Source organism: Hesperophylax consimilis, chromosome 4 (genome assembly GCF_061612785.1).
Source record: "Hesperophylax consimilis isolate HC1 chromosome 4, BYU_Hcon_1.0, whole genome shotgun sequence".
In the NCBI taxonomy this organism is placed as follows: domain Eukaryota; kingdom Metazoa; phylum Arthropoda; class Insecta; order Trichoptera; family Limnephilidae; genus Hesperophylax; species Hesperophylax consimilis.
In genome coordinates this window covers 21,300,596-21,322,285 of record NC_142839.1, presented here as the reverse complement: position 1 = coordinate 21,322,285, position 21,690 = coordinate 21,300,596, and the positions used below count along the sequence as shown (strand labels likewise).

The following is a 21,690-nucleotide window of genomic DNA, read 5'->3' as shown; positions in this document are numbered from 1 at the left end:
TTTAATTTTCCCCAGGGCCCTTGGTTACCTAGCTACGCCACTGCTCACAGCTTACCCCAATTGGGGATGTCGTAGTCTCACTGGCTCCAGACGGTTGGGAGCAGTTGGGACTCATGTGCGGTATTCACATAAAAAAGGAGGTAAAATGGCCAACGCAGAGTTGGGTTATTTCATTGTTTTTTTTTATTTATATTTCCGAAAATATGAGGAAAATAATTACGATAATGAAGGTATATTTAATTTATTTTTATATTGATGAATAAACTTTCTATAAAGATTTATACTGTGCCGTTTTCGGTTTGCCGCCTAAACGATATGACCGTTTTTAACCGGCCAACGTTGTCCCGAACCATCCCGAACGTTGGTCCTAACTTTGGCAGCGGCGATTTGGCGCCATCGTGGACTTGGGGCTCAGGAATTATCCCCCCCCAGGATTGTGAATTTTCGGTCCCAACTTATCGGCTATACAAGTTTTAGCTTTTTTTTAGCTCCTTTTCGAGTGACATCTAGCTTTATTTAAAAAATCTTGTTGGCAACACTGGACAAGATATGCAAAGGCAAAGATGGCAAAGATGTGTCAGGTGTAAATGTCAAATAAATATGTTTACTTGATTTTTATTTAAATTTTGGTTGTATTTTGAAACACAAGAAACGAATCTGAATGATGTCTTCGAACATCGAATAAATTCTTATCCGGAGACACACGGTATGTGTAATTTATGCTTTCGATTTGTAGTAATGTGTTCGGTAGTAATGTAAAAACTTGTTATTGTAGACATATAACCATCTGTTCCGTATAGTAAAAGTTCTGCTGTACTAAGGACCTTCGTTAAAATAAAGGATTATGTAGCTCGGAATCTGCATTTACATAAAGCGTGGTTCGTTTGCTAATTTTCCAATTTCCAAGGGTTTCTGGAAGGGATCTATTGTTTATCCCCTCTATATAATGTATGTATATTTTTGTGTTCCTGCTATTCTGTGAATTGGCTTCTTCTCACAATTCAGTGTAATACTCTAGTTTGTGCTAACTTTGATTATCTAAGTGATGTGTTTTTTATAGGTCTGTCACCTATGATTAGCAAAATGTTCACATCTCTCAAGAATAAGATCAAAGAAGAGACTGGCAGCGATGTGCCTAGAAGATTCCCACCACGGCATCATGTAACTGTACTTTCATTCTTCAATACTAACAACGTGTCATATTTATTATAAGATTTATAAACTAAACCTTGACTTAAAACTATATTTTAGTGTCAGAATCTACTTAACAGTTATATATATGTTTGTGCTAATCCATATAACAAGCGCCCTTTAGATGAAATTTCACAGTAACGCTAAAATTAGTGTTATAAATTCATAGTACCAATACAAGATGTATCGTTTCAGGCATCTAATTCCAGTCTGGGCTCCACAGTCTCAAGTGATATGGATGGGAATATCCTGGCAACACCAGAAAGTCTTCAAGTAAGACGTCTTACAATATTATAATATGTATTATATGCAGTCAGATTAGATCCAATACATTGATCACTCAAATCATTTACAGGATTACACATTGAGGGAAAAGGAGCTCCTCCAACGGCTAGAGAAGTTGACTCGAGAACATGGCCGACAGCTGGAAGAGAGAGACAGAGAATGGCAGGAGAAAGTCACCTCATTGCAAAACAACATGCAAGCTGCTCAAGGTAATAAACCCTCCACATCACAAGTTATGCAAAGAATTGCCATTATATTATGTTTTGGTGTGGCCTGAACTCCTTAATGACCTAACTAACTCCATAATGCCATACCACTTTCGTAAGCCCTTAAAAAGCTGTTAATATTCTAACCTCAGACAGCATAATATATCTACCGTACGCAGGTGGACCTTATCATATAGGTCTTATCAGGTCCCATTTCCCCTAGTGAGCCAGGTTACCGTTTCCTTATCTCTACTTTATGTGGCTATGCCAACTACATGGACTATAAATTAAGCATCAATTTACTGCACACTAGTTATCAACTGAATGCTGTATTATTTGAAACTAAATACTTGTTCAAATAAAACAGAAAAATGATAACTACTTATCAATCATTTAGTGTGAGAAATGTGCTCCTTGTTTAGGTGAGTTTTATAAATGTGTAAGCTTGTGATAAGAATGTTGTTTTGTTAGTTATGATAAAACCTACTATTCATCAGTTGACACAGTAAAAATATATTTTTTTATATTGCACTGTTTTTGTATTTGCGATAAATTACTTAACGAGCGATTTACAATAAATTAGTTTGTTTTAATAGAGAAGAATTACTACAGAGGTGCTTTCCTCACCCTTTTAGTAGTTCTCAGCAAAACAGCAAAGGGTTTTATCAGTTTTGATTATTTTATAAATTAACTTTCAATGCTATAAAAACTAATTATATTTTATGTTAGTCATGACTCTAAATAAGATACCTTTTGAAAATCATCTAAAGAAAAACTAAATAAAAGTTATTTTATTAGCCAGAAAATTATCATTCAACATAAAAATATTAACACAAGTTTATTGACTGCTGCGTTAATTTGGTATGAGAAATAGCACAGGTCAACATAAAAAATATCTTGTATGAAGTGTGATTTGTGTATTATATGAGTCCATAGCCGGTTTGGCAACTCCAATGTAATGTGTTTATTGCAGAGGTGTGGTGCGGGGAGGCGGCGGCTGCGAGGCGAGAGTGCCGCGAGGAAGTGCGGAAAAGCTCAGCGCGCGCAGAGCAGCTGCTCGCCGCCACCAACGCTGCAGCCCGGGCCCAGGACCGCCTGGACCAGGCTCTGGTGAGACTACACTGGCACTTTTTTTTTAACACTCTGAAAACAAGGATATTTTTAATCTTAACAGATTCTATTTAAAATGACCAGTCTTGTTTGTTTTCTCACTACACCGGTAATATCTGTGAACCCCTAAAAAATAATCACACATCTATTAGCAATAACTTTTATTGTATTTTGTATAAGACCATTTGGAAGGAATAATGTAAAAACTGTCTAAAATTTAGCACTTCACACTACACAATGTAGTGCAGGTGCAATTTTCCTGAAATATGTCAGAGTTGTGCCTAATCTAGAATTGTGCAGAATTCAGTTCAGATACAGCTATAACTTGAGCCAACTTATATGACAAAAATTTATTTTCTTTACTCATTGAAAGGTTGGTACTTTAAACCCATCAACAAAAAGTACAGAACAGATGTGTTATTTTGTTTATATTTTTATCTATGTATCTTTTTTAAATTTGTCAGAAATGATGTTTGCAAAATTGGATGGTTTTTGAGATATGTATGTACATACATATTTAAAGCAAAACAACGAAGTATACAGGTTCAGAAAAAAACAAAATCTGTCAACGAATCAGAACTGTTAGATATTGAGTTGTGACCTCAACATTCCTTGAAGTCGCTGAAGCGACTACAGAGTAAAAAGCAAGGTAACTGGGGCAAAAACAAAAACTAAGCGCTCAAGGTTCTAAAAACTTCTCCAATGTATTAAATTGTTTGTCACATATATTACAAATAAAATATATCTATTGTCATTACTATGATATTGTAAAATAGGATTTTGCAAGTATTGGCAATGGCTTATGGATTGCGATAATATTTGATGTTTATTTAGATTGGTGTGCTTGCCATTCTAATCTCGGTGTACCATCAACCGTTCAGTTTTATGTTTATCTGGCTTGTTAAATATTAGTTTGTTTATGCAGGAGGAGATAGAATCGGAGCGCCGGGGCTGGGCCCAAGAGAGACTCCGATTGGCCGCCCAGGCAGAAGAAGCCCTGCACAACCTGTCCTTGGCGGAGCCCTTAAACTCCGCAATAGGTAACCAAACACCCTAATCTTACACCTGCTCTACAAGCCATGCTTTTCACCCAGTATTTGCTCTGATTCAGTGCTGTTTACAGAAGCAAAATACAATTAAAAATAATACTGTAAGTTTTGCGTAACTATATCGACATGCTCACAATTGTTTTGTGCATGCCCCTTTTAACCTAACCTATCCTCATTTGAGCAATCCTACGTTCGCTTTATATCTTTGACTATGATATCAGAGAATTCTGAAATAGATTTTCCGTCGTCACCCTGGTCAGGTTTAGAGCGTAATACGCAATGACACGTTTGTCAGCATGGTGATACAGTCATGCAAAAACTTGGAAGTTTTATTTTGTATTTTTAAATAACAGTCATGTACCATTTATTCAAACTTACTTTAGCTAAGAGTGTCTTCATGCAATGAATATCTATTTCAGATGAAAGTGGTGCTGACGGAATGACTTCCAATGAGTTGGCGCTGAAACGGAAACTAGAAGAAGCCCAGCTACATTTGCATGACATCAAGACATCCTGGAGTGGACAGATTGCTGCTCTTGAAACTCAGGTATGTATGCCACCCAGGCATTGTGGGTTCAATTCCTCTGTAGTGCAGGTGCAATTGGAGCAGTCTGCTCCGGGCGCCGAAAGGAGTCAAGGCGCTGATAATACCTAACACCTAATATGGCGCCCTTGAGTTATTTAATTTGTTGTAATTATTTGTTCAAATATTGGTCAGGCTATTTGTTTATTTTTCTTTGTTTAATTTGTGAGTTGACTGACTTGTATAGCCATGTACGGTTACTATTTTACACTAGCGCAGACCTGTGAAACACCACAGGATGTTATGTACAATTGTAGGATTTGTATAAAAAATATTTACCTCAGGATTATTGCATTTCAAAATAAGAAATTTACCTTTCGAATGTTAGTAAACTTTAAAAAAATAATCTAGACACTAGAGTCAACCGTGCTAACAACTGCGCCAAATCCCGATTGAGTAGGACCGACATTTATTTAGTATATTAACTTCTGTAATGTGATCCAATTTCAGAGAAATGCTTATATGTCTGTGTCAAAATTTTCTCTTAATTTTTCCATATTGTGTGCGGCACATCCACTTATCTGTGCAAGATATTAAAGAAAGAAAGACTGACTGATATGATTTATACTTATCATTGGTGCGCCGTGTGTACGCGTGATTGCCGCCGAATGATAATAGAATGCATTGTCATCAACGATGAGTTTATCTGCAGAGTTTCAACTCAATCGGATGTAGGGAAGTGGGTTAATTTCTACTTCCAAGATTTGCATTCATTCATTCAAGAATATAAACGTGAAATTAAAATAGATATTTAAAAAAATTATGACATCTATTAATTCATCTAAGCATCTGTCAAACATTTAAACAAAATAAATACACATTTCAAATAAAGAATTATTAATTAATAAAGTTATTTTGGTACCTACTTTATCGCTTGACTGATATGATTTATACTTATCAGTTCCAATTTGAAAAATTTAAATTCATGAATATGAATAATTTTATGTAATACGCAGTTTAAATCTGCGTCCATGCACTGTCAACAGAAATTACATATAAATATGTACATATTTGTATTCCAGGTGGGGCGTCTATCCCGCCAGGCTGGGGAAGAGGGTGCAGAGAGGAGGAGAGTGGAGAAAGAAAGGGACGCCTTGCTGCAGCGTGTGCGCGAGAAGGAGACACAGCTAGAGCAGGCGCAGGCCACCCTAGAAGACAAGGAGGCCAAGGTATGTGTATCTGAAATGAGTTGACTCGTCACCTGAAACTATTTCTTTTTAGAATACAAACTCAATTTAATAGTTAATAACTAAAATTAAATATTGCAATTTATAAGAAGCTTCTAGGCCAGTGATGAGCAACCTTTTTATGCGGAGGGCCAATTTATTCATTTTCAATTTGTTCTGATGCCACAGGAGGTTGATTAAATAGAGCTTGACATGGTTAACTTTGCAGTCAGTGGTGTCGCAAACCTTATTATATTTTATAGAACCGTATTTTTTGTTAAAATAAACATAGAACGGAAAACAAAGCGCTGCAAACAAAGGCAAATTTTTGTCGATCTATCGATTTTATTATTCTAATATATTAAACAACATATAAAAAATAGTTACAATTTTGGGCGGCTGATTCAAAAGAGACAGACAAAAGTTTTTTGTGAAACCATTTCGTATTTTGTAACACAGATTTTGAAAATGTTAAATATTTGAAATACCGGGAAATCCGAATGATTGCTAGTAAGAAATATCAAAACTTATAAGAATTTTTGTGGCTTAAAACACGATTTATTGTTCAGTTTACACAGATGACATATAGTACAATTGTCACAGTATACAATTTACACAATATAAATACACTTTGATATAACATTTATTGAATAGGCAAGGATTTATATAGGATCCGTGCGGGATAATACATGGAAACAACAAAGTAGTAGAATCGAGCCGCGGCACAACTGTTCGGGAGTAGCCTAGGTTTGCTTGGGGCGGATTACTGCCTGTCAAGGGCTGTGCGCAGCACACGTAGCCAAGGAGAGGAGCGCGCCTTTAGCGAGTCTACTAACCTTCAAGTAGGTTGCTTAGCAATGGTAGTAGATAGCTGTCCTCAGAGGGCTGTGCGGAGCACGGAGAGCCAGCTGACGGAGGGTACTAGCCAAGGCGAGCAGACAGGAGAACTGTGTCGTGTAAGGGCGAGTCGCTGCTTTTAAGGGTTTCATCCCGTGTCAGCAGCGTAAGGGATGGTCAGCCGCGTGGGGGGATGCGTAGAAAACATTCTGCGCATCTCGTCGCCTCAGTGTAGCGTGACAGGGACATTGCATATGGGGAAAGAGAGATAGTGTATTAGCAATAATATCCCGCGCACTACAAACTCTCTTTTGTAATATACAGTCGAACTTGGTTAGTCGAGCACGAAGGGACCGATTAAATTTGCTCCTTTTAGCCGTTAATCGTAATATTCAAAATAGGTTTCTTAAAAGTCGTATGTACCTACCTAACTGCCTCTACTATCATTATATTCGTAAAAATACAGTATATTTTCAAAATACGAGTAGGTATTACTTATTAAAAAAGTATATTAGAAAAATACACTTTTATTACTCAAATTTATTATCAATGATTGTTTTAAAGATTTCACTTTCATGCTTCTCAATTTCCTCTTAAAAACAATCAATCTTATTATCACTACCTGCGTGCGTACTGTACCTACCGCTTGTAAAATCGCACCTGTCATAAATAACTAGCTTGCTGGATTGTTTTGGTTTTCGGCTGTAAAATTTTACTTATCACAAACCAGTGATGCACAACCCGCGGCCCCATTCTTGCGGCCCGCATGTCAATTTCATACCAATTGTCAATTGTCAATGGCTATAGAGAAGATTATAAATGTTTGGGGTAATTCTTGAAAACCCTGTCTGAAAACATTTTTTATAGAGTTTTGGTTATTTTGCATTTCCTAAATGGAACCAAATTTGAAGAACTGGTTTGCATAACACGAAATTCAAAAAAAATCAACAGAAACCTTAACTCTTGAATGTCGCCGTCAACCCCTTCCCCCTCCTCGAAAACTAAAAAGATCTGCTGGTAGGTCGCGGCCTTTTTGAAAAATAGGCAAAGCGGCCCCTTTGCTAAAAAAGTTGTGCATCACTATCATAAATTCACCCCATGCAGGAATTTAGGTATTCATAAATAGGTACCTTTATAAAACATATTTATTGGTTTTTAAAACAAAATTGACGACGGGTTGTAATACAAAAGAAGTCCTAAAAAGGGAACAAATTTGCGAACCTCAAATTTCGCAGTTTTTATGATAATTTTACTATGTGCCCGATGGATAGCAATGGTTCACATAGCCGACAATCTTACACAGGTAGTGCTATAAGAATATGTATCAGTCCCTAACGGGATAGGAAATTCTTGAATAATTCCCAACTATTTTTTCACCCATTCATGTATTTAGAAATTGTGTTGACAAAATTATTTGCTCGGTATATCAGAGAATCGACCTCGTAATAACAGTCTTATTTGAAGATAAGGCTGAACTAAAATATCGTTTTGTAATTGCTTATTATAGCCGTGAACTCGGTATTGCCGTGATCGTTAAAAACATGTTCGACTGTATATGTTTTCAGAAACATACCTAACCTTAAAAACGTAACCCATGCAAAATATCAAGACTATAGTTTTCCGCTAAACCCTTTCACAGAACAGAAACCGTTTTACCGCTAATATTTTGATATTTTATTTAACTAAAACCTAAAACATAAAGGCGTGCAAAAAACCTCGCTGGCTGTACGAAATGGGCCGCGTGTTGCTCATAACTGTTCTAGGCTATTTTATGAAATTTAGCTATGTGATATAAAAAAACACCATTAAGAAAATAAAATAACTTTTAAAAATTATTGAAAAACTTGTGTTTTGCGTTAACTCAAAGAAATTATGTAAATGAGTACGTTCTTAAAAAGATGTGTATTTATTTATTACACCTCATATTATAAATTACTAAAAGCTACCAAAATATTTTGCCATACATTAACAATAATAGTTTTTCAAAAACAGCTTACCTGAGTGCCGTATTTTGTCCAACTTTGAAGGCATATGTCTCTGAACGAAACAAAATTTGTTTTTGTCTTTTCTCTTCTAATAGTATAGTAAGACCCTTTTAATGATTAGGTACCTAATTCAAGAAATAACAGCGATTCCTTATCAAATTCTCAAAATATGAACTGGTAAGCTGACCGTTGCGTTTTCGCAATATCAGTGTAATCCATATTACACAATCAATTTAAGCTCCGACCATTTATAATTTATTTTTTTCTATTTGTGTATATTGAAACATTAGACAAGTGATTTTTGGAAGCATTTTATGAACATTGGGATGTGGGTGAAAATAATGCAACACACATTTTTAATCATATTGTAATTAGCTAATAAATAATATTTCAAATCATTACTTTTTCGATTCACGTGTAAAACACTTTATTCGTATTTATGTCTTAAATTTTATTAATTGAATTATTTTTGCATTACTAATTTTATAACGCATGTTGTGAATCCCAAATTTTGAATAAAACTAAGATAAAAGTTTTTTGCAGTCCAGTATTATAATACATATATACAGTGGCGGCTCGAGCACTTCTTCAATAGTGGGGACCAACATTTTTTATGTTTACTGGTATCTCGCTACCCGGAGAAAATATAAAATTTATCAAATGAAAATGTTCACGGACAAGTCATGCACCTAATCAGATCTCTAATTACAAAATGATGCAATATATCTCGCAAGATTATCATTGAACTTATTCGAACAAGCGGGATTCCCGCCAAAAACTAACTTTCTTTGTTTACAAACGGTGCAATATTCGTCACGAGGGGTTTTATAAGTTTGTCCTCGAGATCTATGGAATCTACATACCCTTGAGGTGATTTTTCACAAAAACGGCGCTATACAAATTATCCAATTATTATTATTATTATTATTAAGTGCGCAGGAGCGGTTTCGTCCAATTCCCAGCATAAAAACAATTTAGAGATTTAAAATATTTCACAATAATTTTTTTATATTACACTAGCTGTACTTTGCCACTTGTTTTCCGTGGCTCAATCTGTCTGTGCAGATAGAGAAACAATAGCGCGTGATTGCTTTTACATCCAACAGATGGCTGTTTAAAAAAAATGTTTTTATCTGTCACAGGTGACATCCATACAATATAGGTATATAAAAACGTACGCGTATTCGAATTCAATGTTGTGTCAAAATTTCAAACCAATCAGTGAAAAACTTTCAGAGATTATAGATTTTGAACAAACAAACATTTTTATTAATATATTAATAGATAGAGATCTATGGATGTTAATTGCTTTTATATTTAAATAATTCATTCATTTTTTAGTAGATTTTGGGAATATTTGGTAGAGATTGTCTCTCCCCTCTCCCCCCTGTGAAAAACCGCCACTGCATATTTTATAACACTGAACAAAACTGCATGTGTAAACCACATAACCATGCATTTTTACATTTAGTACATATTAATTCATAAATTACTAATACATATGTATAAATATTATTCTACTAACTTTGTACTACTTGTATCTATGAATTATGTATTGTGATCTGGGAGAATAGTATAAATATATACATTAAAGTAAACAATATAATGCGGCATGTACGGAGTAAGTAATGGTTACCTTATTTATATAACGGTTGAGGCGTAAGAATTGTACATTACAGTGAAAACCCCTTATATGGATCCAACATATAAGGTTTTACCTTAGAGAACCTTTTAAGAGGATTTCACAGTGAAACCTCCTTTAGGTTCAAGGTTCAGGCCTGTTAATTTTTCCCTTAAAAAAACCTTACAAGGGAGTTTCACAGTGGGGTGTAAGTAGAAGAGTACTGAGAGTAATAGCTCCGGCAATGCAACAGATGGCGCTACTGGCGGCCGAAGCGGGGGAAGCGTCTCGCAGCGGCCGTGTGGCGCGCACTGAGGCGCAGGAGCAGCGCCAAGCGGCTGTGAGTCCCCCAATTCCCCGCCATACCCCCTTGCAATAAGTAGTATCTCACTCTATGCACCGCAAACTTAGGGGACACGCCTGTATTTATTTTACTCACTTATGTATTGCATTCTTTATTATTTTGACAATACGAGCTCTTAGAATAACAAAGTTCCATCAGACACAACAATTTTATGCAATGTATAAACACTTAATTATTCTATGTGGAACCCATTATCGCATGAAATTGCATGTTTCAGGTAGAACCTTATTATTCTAAGGGGTCGAATAGGTGATTGTAAGAATATTTTGATATTATAGGGTGCACGATTGTGAAGATACACAGAAAATATTAAAATCATTATGGGCACGGATTGTGAATATAACCATATTAAACCGTTTTTATCGCAACCAGTTTTCAGCAGTATATATCCCGAATTCACAAATTGATTTATTTGTATGAGAAATGGTTCCTTTGTGAATTTTCTTGTATTTCGAATTTCTTATGATGCATAAAATTTAGGCACGATCTAGTTATGCAGATAGATCAGCGCTCTGAGGCCAAAGAGACTAATGACTTTCTTCAACATCATTATTTCTGTAAAGCGGACAAAAAAGAACTGTTTTGTCATGAAATCTTCTTTCCAGTGATTTATATTTTCTGTGACTTCTTTTTTTCAACCTTAAAATACCATGCATGAGTTTAATCATTAACAATACTAATACATTTAAATTATAAGAATATGTATCTACACAGAAACAAAGACAGCTGATTATCGTTCATTTCTTTTTGGTTATTATGCCGTGTTGCACTTCCTCCTTCTTTAGCTGACATTTCAGACACTAATGCTGTCTGAAAGGTTGACTAAAGAAAAATAACTCAAAAATTAATCACATTATTACTTTTGGCCATGAAAATCTCAAATTATAAAAGAGAGCAGAGTTTAAAAAAATTTAAGAATGTTAACCCTTAAGAACCCTATAAGAACTGATGCATTCACGAATTATGTAATAAAAACATTGCATTTACAAACAATAATTTGGACAATGGCGGACACTGCTGTCTTTGTTTCTGGACTTCTCTTATGTAGCTTAAAACCCTCTTGCAAAATAATTATTCAGGAATCACTAGAACTGTTTCTATTGTAGGGCGCATTACTGGAACAGACGCTGTGGAGCCAATGAAGTGCTTGCTCCAAACATTCCCTTACATTTAGCGCTCACACATCATCACTAGACTTCTCAAAGTACTTCTCTTCTTTCAGGACCGGTGTTATGTACCCAGTTTTTTGCCGAACAACTGACCATCAAATTACTTAACATACTAAATACTAACTTAAGTTTGATAAAGAGATTTTATACTTTTGTAACCTTCTTAAAATTTTATATGAACAACAGATGCTACTCAATGTTTTTGTATAAATTATGGATGTGAATCATAAATATAAAAAACATAGATATGCCTATAAGGGTGAGAGGAACAAACCTATTTGCACAGAGCAGGGAGGTGGCTTTGGTGGCTTAGGCGTCACCCTTTCAATGACTGGTCAATTAATGAACTCAACACTTTACAGGCAACTTACACCGTAATATCACTATTAAGACTTCGAAAATAAAATCTGCTTATGAATTACTAGTACTTTTTACAATGGCGCGTGAATTGCTAGCAGCAGTAAAAAACATTAATGCAAATCCAGCCAAAAACTTTTGCTTGTTTCCAAATTTAATATTTTGTTTATTTACTTACCGCAATAACGCACACTGCGTGAACGCCTATGAGACATTTAGGGTTGTCACAAATGCTCCTATCATAAAAATAACACAGTCTTCTATTTTTATTTTATGTTAATTATTTTACACATTAATAATATAATTTATAGCAGGTAGATAGTATATTGTAGATTTATACTGTTGTTATTAAATAAATTCATTATTATTTGCTCCTAGTTGTAGTAGATACTAGTATCGCTCTGGTTGTACGAAATGGAGTGGGGTGCCATAGTCCGCAACCTCTTAAGTATAATTAATTTATGTGAATTATTTCACACATAATTTAATTAAAATAATAAATAAGCACTTAAGTCCTTAGCTATAAGCTCATACAAGAATATTTTTTTTATGTATTTTTGAAAAAGTTATTACGGATACAATAATTATACCGTGTATAAATAAATATTGAAATTAAGCAACATAAAATACATAATACCTCGGAGGAGTACATAACACTATGAAAGCAAAAGGAACAATTATTATCTGTGTATTTTATTAAAGTGCACAAAGCACATCCCTGACTCTCTATAAATATCTTCGTACTTTTGTATTGCTATGCAACCCGATGTGATATTAGTCAGTTTTGTTAGAAATTAACATTCAGACCCTGCTCATAAAAGTCCCTCAATGGGCTGCACTGCAAACCGTTACTTTACTTTAAGCAATGTCTGTTTATTTCAATGTTCAGTTGCCAGCTGTCAATGTATGAATAATACCGTAGTTTATTCAAGATATGCTAGATCCCTCTTGGTGCCAAAATGATTGTCATGTGATTTGCCTCCAGCTCAGATATTCTGTTTTGGCATGTCTACTGTTTCTTATGTCTATGATGTGAATCCATTTCCTTATTGTACAACTAAACAATATTATTATCAGTGTATTAATACATTGAATTAAATTTATTTTATTATTATTTTATACAGTGTTATTGTTATTACAAATGTAATAAATATTCTTTTCAATGTTATTTTTTTAAATTAGCTTGTATATTTTATAGACAGCATAACAGACAATTCCATGCATGATAATATGACCAACTTTTGCGAATTGGCATGTCTTTTTTTACAATGTTTTACATACGCACATTACTAATTTTAATGAATTATTGCTTTCCTAGAGATATCCTTAGGTATCAATACACACACAGTTCCTAGTTAGTTAGTTTGATTTTAACACTTTCGCATAAATGCATTTATGGGAGTTAATTTCAAAAATGTTGATTGTTAATATGACTGGGAAATGAGCAGCTATCAAATGTAAACCACCTTTTTTATTGTTGACTTTGCTTGTTTTTTTGCACGTTTTATATTTGAGCATTAGTTTAATTTAGTAAAAATAGGTTTGTGTTCATCCTAACCATGTTTGTACTTATTATATTGAAATATAACTATGCATGCTCAAATTTGCCTTTTTTCTAAGAACTGAAAAACTAACCCCCCATGACTATCAATCACTTTCCTTCCTCGTGTGTTATGTCCTCAACAGATTCCCTACCCATCTAACATGACTATCAATCACTTTCCTTCCTCGTGTGTTATGTCCTCAACAGACTCCCTACCCATCTAACATGACTATCAATCACTTTCCTTCCTCGTGTGTTATGTCCTCAACAGACTCCCTACCCATCTAACATGACTATCAATCACTTTCCTTCCTCGTGTGTTATGTCCTCAACAGACTCCCTACCCATCTAACATACCTTTTGAATGCATTCATTTCGTAAAATAAAGGCTTTGTTTATTATAATTGATAAAACATTAAATATATTATTCAAATATTGGTTTGATTCAACGGCTGCTGGTATAATATATTCTTAATTCATGAAATCTATAACTTAGAACATAGTTAAGATTGATTTTCCCGAGATTTCCATGAAAATAATTAATCTGATGTGTATTGGCAACCCAGGATTCCATATCTGGCAAACTCTCCGACACGGAGAAGCAGCTCGCCTCGTCCCAGAAACAATTGGAAGCACTAATCTCTGAGAACGCCGGTTTAAAGAAAAGCCTAGAACAAGAAAATAAAAATGTCAAAGTTCTAAAAATTGAAGTAGACACTCTCTCTGCTGATAAAGTTCAATCGATGCGGCACGAAGAAGAACTAAATGCAATAATCCAACAGAATACGTTTCAATCTAATAATACACAAATCGCATTAGAAACAGAAAAGAACAGATTTAATGAAACCACAAAAGAGAATGAACTTTTGAAAGAACAAATTGATAGCTTGAAACATGAATTAAATGAGATTCATGAACGATATGATAAGTAAGTGCCCATTGACATAATATTATTATTTTGAACATATTACATAATTAGTTCAAAAATATTAGATGGTGTATAAAATTGCTTCAGTGTTTTATGTATTATTTTTTAAATTTTCCAGGGAAAGACGAGATAAAGATGAATCACTCATGCGTAATGCTCACATGTCCCAAACACTAGAGATATACCGCCAAGAGATGAGGCAGCAAGAGACGGAAATAGGAGACCTCAAGGGAAAAATCAAACAGCTAGAGAATACCCTTTCACAAAATATAGAGGTTTGTAAAATACAACACCAAAAGTCATGCATGTCATTCTCAATCAGCTAAATATTTTTGTGCCGATTATTTATTTGTACCTAATATGTATGTGTATAAAAATTAGCTAATTGATAACACTTTTTATCCAGGAACAAAGTACAATCAGAAAGCTACAGGAAGCAGAGAAACTGAGTCAAGTGGAGTTAGAGAAAGTATTGAATGAAAAGGAGACCGTCGTCGCTTCAGAAAAACAATTACAAGACTGCATAAAAGATTTAAATAACCAACTATCGGAAAAAACCAAGGTAAGCTTTTTTACTCTTCCCTTACTTACCTTAATGTGAAAAAATTCCCCACACTCTGGTGCTATACACTCAGGCTGATTTTAGTGTCACGCCGACCGCACGCGCACCGTCGGCGCTGATGGTCGAGATATATGAACTTCTAGGAAGCGTTTTTGAATGACGCGTAGCTATCAGCGCCAAGGTGGTCAGCGCTGATGGCTACGCGGCCGTACGCGTCGCGCGTCGGCGCCGCGTAGCTGTCGGCGCTGACGATCGCACGAGCGCCTCTGCTTTCAGCGAGCGTTCTAGTGTCGAGCGGAGCAGACGTCATCGCGTGTACAGTCATGGCGAATCGCGAAATGGATACAGGTCGAGTTATCGATGAGGTTCGCCATATAACAAGACAAAGTCTCCAGCAACGGCTCTCTGTTCAATCAATGGATGAACATGGAGTCTTCGTCGTCGCTGGTTTTAATTTTTTTGGGATAGGTAGTACAAAGCAGTAATAACTAATACACTCCGCATTTTGGTCTTCGACTGTACAGTAAGGCGGTCAGTACGATACTGAAACGAGCCACGCTGAGCCTCAGCGCTGACGAACTACGCGCTGATCTATGAGCGCTGACGGTGAGCGTGACACTAAAATCAGCCTTAGTGCACATAGAGTATTTTGATTTTAAGTTGTGAATAGTTTACATTTATTGTTTAGTCGCAGATTCGCTCGCTCGCTTGTGTTATTACTGTACTAAGAATTTTCCCATGGGAATGAAATGTTTTTCCATGATGAAACGTAGCCTGTGTCACTTCCCAGTCCTCCAACTATTTCTATGCAAAAAAATCACTTTGATCGGTCACTCTGTTGCAACGTGAAAGAAGGATAAACAAACACACTTTCGCATTTATAATATTAGTTAGGATGGTAATCATTATAATAATCATCATCATCACTTTTGGCTCTACAACCCCTGGTGGGTCTTGGCCTCCTCAAGAGTCTTCCTCCACTCATCTCGGTCCCGCGCCAGCTCTCTCCAGTTTCGAAGCTCCAAGGCAGACAAATCTTTGAGGACGTTGTCGCTCCATCTTAACCTTGGCCTTCCCAGGCTCCTTCTCCCTATCGGTCTTGAGCTCAGCAGGGACTTTGGTTCTTGATGCTCGATCATTCTCTCCACATGACCTAGCCACCGAAGTCTTCCCAGTTCTATGAACTTTGTGAGGTTTAGCTCCTTAAACAGAGTATAGAGCTCATTGTTATAACATCTGCGCCAAAATCCATTTTCTAGAACCGGTCCGAAGATGCGCCTCATAATTTTCCTTTCAAAAACATCCAGTGCTCGCTCATTCTTCTTAGTTAGAACCCACGTCTCAGCTGCGTACGTAAGCACTGGTCTAATTAGTGTTTTGTACACTAATACCTTGGTGGTTCTGGAAAGCAGTAATAATATATTATAATAATATTAATATTAATAATATTATAATAGCATTATAATAATATTCATGTAGGTATATAGGGGTACATCTTATATATTATTATATTAAAATATGATGTGAATATACATATAATATCTTGCATTTCACTGCTGAAAATGAGAAAAATAAATAAAACACATAATACATCCATCAGTGTTGGCCGACCGCCTCCAACTGAGCAGCGCGTATCGCGGTACAATGGACGAATACCTTGCACTCTTCTCGCTCACTACCGCACCATTCCGTGACACACATGGTACTGGCTAACTTTTGCCCGATTTCTCGACAAAACGTTTTTTACTGTTACGTTTGATTAATATTTATATGTGGATTGAAATAATTATCCAATACATACATAAATGTACTGCGGAGGAATGCCTGAAATAGAAACTCTGTGATGAGTATATTTACAGAGATATTTTAATAATTAGGGACCATGTCAACTCAGTTGACAGCACTGAAAGGGAAAGGTTAGGACATTAAATAACATACCAACCTTATTGTGTTCAACCACTGTAATAAATAATAATATATATTTATTATTATTTATATTTATAACGATTATACCTCAAAATAAAGTGGTTTAAAACAAAATGTTTGTTTCATTTTGTATATATTTATATGCTAACAAATTTTTAAATGCTGTTCAGAATATGCGGATACTGCAGAACAGGCTGACAGACATGAAGAAGACCCTCCAGCGAGAGCTGCGCGGGGGACAAGTGGACCCCCTGGGCTCCAGTGTGGTAGAGGGGTCCACAGAGGACCCCGACGTCACCAAGAAGTACCTCAAGCACGTCCTCATCAAGTTCCTCACCTCACGGGAGATGGAGGCCCGCCAACTGACGCGGGCTGTGGCAGCCCTTCTAGGGCTGACGCAACAAGAGGAGGCCCAGCTGAGAGATACCCTGGCCTGGAGAGGGGGCCTCAGCGCATGGCTCACCCCTCACCCCCGCATCTCATACACATGACCTTAGATGCATTATACATACACGGAATTACATAACGGACAAGGGAGCATTTCTACAGGGAGCAATGACTCTAAAATACGTCATGATATAATTACATATATGGTTTAGGAAAGCAATTATATCTGTCTTAAATAAAATCAAACAGTATTATTTAGGGAAGTATTTATGTTCACTGGTGGACAGTTTATATTATTTTTGTACACAGAATGGAATCAACATTACAACAGAGATTATCACTATTGTACGCGATAATAATTGTATATTCCGTGTTTAGTATTTAATGAATAAATTCCTGCTACTTTTGTGAATGCAGACAGTAAAAAAATTCAATTGGTTGGCGATTCTCATAATATCATGTATACATTATACATGTAATATTATTTACTTTTGTATGAACGTAATAATATAAACTTCTATCCTACGTAGATACATATAAATTAAATCTATTGAATGTAAAAAATGGCAGTCAATAATTATATTAACCTTAGGTTGTTATAATTTATTATATAATTCCTTTACTATATTATAATAATATACAGTGTCGAGTGTTAAATGAACACAGATATTTTGGATATACATAAAACCATTGTAAATACTTATAAAGCTTCAACCATGGTGTTATTTTCTTAAATTTAATTTGTAAGTGGGTTGTCTCAAAATTAATTTAAAAAAGGGTATATTTTGAAGAGTATGTTTAATAGTTATTTTTCTACATAATCTCCTTGTCTTTTAATTCATTCTCAAGGAACCCATCAGTACGCACTTTTGATAGACACAGATCCTCAGACATGATCCTGTGAACTGTTGCACGGTTTATTTCAATATTCGGAGAAAGTTGAGAAAGAATTTGATCAAGCGTAAGGTGCTGATCGGTGTACATGACCCTTCGGATCTCGTCGACAACATTCGTAGCACGGGAAGTGGAGGTTCGGCCGCTTCGTTGTTCATTGTGTAACGTTGTTCTCCCTTCAATGAATGATTGACGCCAATGAGAAACCATTGGCCTTGACATAATGTTTTCACCGTACACACTGCACAACTTGCGATGAATTTCAATCGCCATTTTGGGCCGTAAAAAAACGAATAACAGCATGAACTTTGCAATTGGCGGTAGGAGCAAGTGGATGGTTGCTGGCGCGTAACTGTCTGAGCAGTAAAAGTAGACAAATAGGAATTTTGCAGTGTTGCCACCCACCCTAGCAAAAGTTCCCTGCGACTCCTGGACTTATCCTGTATACCGCGCAGTTTTAAAAAAACAGTGTTACTTAATTTTGAGAAAACCCTCGTATTAGTGTTATAGTATATATTGATTTTAAAAAAATACCCATAAATAATCTAGTCGTTATCTATCAGTCAGTATATATCCAGAAGATAAAACCTGCCGAATTTGTATAAACAAATTTCAAAAATGTGTATAATTTGTACATATGTTGTGACCATTTTCATCTGAATCTGTGTATGGTTTTTCCCAATATCTAATATCTTGTGTATAGGTTCGACCAAGACTGTTTATAGCTATTCCACAATATCATATTATACATAATTCGTAATTTAAGATTTAAGCCCCAATCGACTTACATTAGAAACCAATTTGTTAATGTGACAATCCGTTAATCTTGTTGAACAGAATAAATCACAAAAAATTCAGACATATTGATGCCACAATACTAAAGTGCTGTTTATAACGCAAAAGTTTTGCCCATAATATGTATGAGCAAAAATATTGGTAATATGTATCAATTTTTACCAAGTTGCGCCAAGTGATACAAAACTCAATTAAGCTTTCAGGCGGGTTTTACCAGTCAGGCAATGTCCCTTTAGTTACCTTAACAGTAATCTTAATTCTTAGCTTCTGAATGTGTCCAATTAACGTCTACATAAACACAGCTTTATTATTTTATCGATAAAGTTGACATGTTTACTAAGGTGAATAATGGTCACCGTTTAACTGCGGCTGACACACACGTATGTGATTTGTAAAGTTAAATCCATTGCGCGGCTGTCCCAAGCATATGCGACCGACCGCCCCCCATTCAAAGATCCCACAAGATTCAAATCAAATTTTCGATGACTTTCTAGGTCAGTCTTCATCCAGAAATGTTAAAAACATGCTAAAACAATTATAAATAAAAAAGTTGAAATCGAGCTGCGCAGGTGGGCATTTTTGATCTGATTTTTTGATTTGTTGTCTGTTAATAGGGTGAATTTCGGTCTACATAAATCCATTTTTTTAATCACCCTCTGAACAACAAACTCCTCACTCTTGCACTTAAATCAAATTTTAAATGGGACAAAAAGCAATAACCATATTTTGTGAAAGAAAATTAAATCGTTGACAACGGTATGTCAATTTTGAGGACTAATTTATTGTATTTAATTTAATGTGCTTGCATTCTTTTTACAAAGTTTTTGCAAAATTGATCTAACTAAATCTAAGTGAAAACAAAATAAATTTCCCACAGAACCGAAATTACCGGGCATCAAAGCCCTGTCACATATATACATGCAAAATAGCATATTATTCTCCTATCTTTTACATAAATATTATCTTGCACGCTTTTTATTTATAATGATTTTTAAAATTCAAATATTTTCTAGCCTCTGCTCTGTGTAAAATTGTTTTTATTTATTAGATTCCTCTTATTAATTCATTTACTGAGCAATCATATTTTACTGTTGTGTTTGTTTTTAAATATATTTTATTACAAGATTACGTACTTCTCATAAGTTTCAGTATTTTTCTTCATAGTGATGGCACAAATCTTTAGATAAATAATTATACAATATATTTTTTACTACGATAGGGACTCCTATAGTGGTAAAAATAGGGTCACAAACATTATTTGAATATAATTTTTTGATGAAAAAGCTGAAGACGATTTTACGGTTTAATAGAATTTAATTTTTTTTTAAAGTATATAACTTAATAACCAAAATCTTTTAATTCTGGTAATTTTTAAAAAATTTCGACACACACTGATAAACGGAGATATTATGTTATGTCCATATCTGTAATTTAGTTTATATTTGTACAATAATAATACCTAATTCAGATAGTTGATTATAATTTAAAGAAACATAATTAAATCAATACACATGACAAACTATCAATTTGTGGGTATTATAAAATTATGTTTGATTGTATATTTCCTGTAAATTTGCAATATTTCAGAACATTCCTATTATATTTTTGCTGTGATAGTGCTTATTCTTATTAGAAATTGCTGAAAGTATTATTTATTTTGATAAATTTATATTTATTTATCTTTTTTTATTATTTATTGTACTATGAATAAACTTGAAAATGTTTTCATTAAAGAGTGTTTTTCAATTTATCCCAGTGAAGATCCGATTTTTTCCACCCTAACTCAAGCAAACACGTTGAATTTCGGAAAAAGTTATTTATCTTTTTTACTCCTACCATCATGTAGAATTACAACTACATATACAAGTCTTAACTATTTTTCTCTTTAATTAGGATTCGGGAATATCTGGTGGGGACAGACCCTATCATTAGCGTGTGTCGCTCTCCATGGAGAGAAAAAAGAGTGCCTTATTTAAAAAATGGTGATGTCTCAAAATTTGCGTTTGATCTGTAGCTACTCGAAAATATAAAAATAAATTTAATTAGTTTTCATTATTAGCTCACTAAAACAGATCGAAGTTTTGAAAAAAAATTAGATTTCGTAATTTGGGAAAAAATTAAATAAGGATCCATTTTATATTTTGTAGATAAATTACTTTTTATTCCATAACTACAGTACAAAGAACACCAAAAAACATGTGATCTACTTGTTAAAAATGTAAAAGGGAAAAATAACACGTTTTCTGGATAAAATCAAGATATTAAACAATAACCGTACACTAACATTTTTTATTAAAATACAACAAATAAAAAATAAAGGTTGTATGAAATTGAATGGTAAAGTAGTATACAGTTATTACTTAAAATCTTGCTTAGATTTAAATTTTGCAATATATTTATAGAATGTAGGTTGGTTCAAATATAATGTTTTCTGGCATTATAGCCAGCTACAGAAGATGATGCCTCTGGAGTCAACTACACACATCTTGTGTGTTGCAAGGAAATTTAGGTAAACAAAACCTTTTTGTACTTCTTTCGTTACATAATTTTAACAATTCGTCCGTCTTTATGCCGTTTAGGAGTGGAGGATATGTCAAAATTAAATGTGTGGCCTACCAGTCAAGTAATTCAACGTAGTTGCAGTTCAAATTAATTTTCCGAATGATTTTAACTTTGCTAAAGTTTGAAGGACCCTATCTTTTGATTCGATTAGAATTGATAGAATATTGTTA

The 21,690-nt window shown here is 34.8% G+C and overlaps 1 protein-coding gene across 5 annotated transcripts; it reads left to right on the top strand.

Annotated features, from left to right (window-relative positions):
- Positions 1–562: 562 nt before the first annotated feature.
- LOC149424354 (uncharacterized) lies at positions 563–20,468 on the top strand. 5 transcript variants are annotated; one of them, XM_089651491.1, is made up of 13 exons: positions 563–706; positions 1,061–1,161; positions 1,387–1,464; positions 1,547–1,685; positions 2,656–2,792; positions 3,718–3,832; positions 4,261–4,388; positions 5,447–5,593; positions 10,287–10,373; positions 14,033–14,394; positions 14,513–14,669; positions 14,801–14,956; positions 17,053–20,468. In XM_089651491.1, exons 2-13 carry the CDS (start codon positions 1,072–1,074, stop codon positions 17,371–17,373), a joined length of 1,917 nt encoding a protein of 638 aa, XP_089507617.1. In that variant the 5' UTR covers positions 563–706; positions 1,061–1,071; the 3' UTR covers positions 17,374–20,468. The 5 variants fall into 5 exon arrangements, with proteins under 5 accessions (XP_089507617.1, XP_089507615.1, XP_089507618.1 ...); XM_089651489.1 differs by having other exon boundaries at positions 1,061–1,167; XM_089651492.1 differs by having other exon boundaries at positions 563–948.
- Positions 20,469–21,690: the final 1,222 nt, after the last annotated feature.

Excerpts from the sequence above, each read along its gene's own strand:
- LOC149424354 (XM_089651489.1), top strand. The coding sequence starts at position 1,072 with ATGATTAGCAAAATGTTCACATCTCTCAAGAATAAGATCAAAGAAGAG. Across the intron at positions 1,465-1,546 it reads CAACACCAGAAAGTCTTCAA|GATTACACATTGAGGGAAAA; the intron begins GTAAGACGTCTT and ends AATCATTTACAG. Across the intron at positions 14,395-14,512 it reads ATTCATGAACGATATGATAA|GGAAAGACGAGATAAAGATG; the intron begins GTAAGTGCCCAT and ends TAAATTTTCCAG.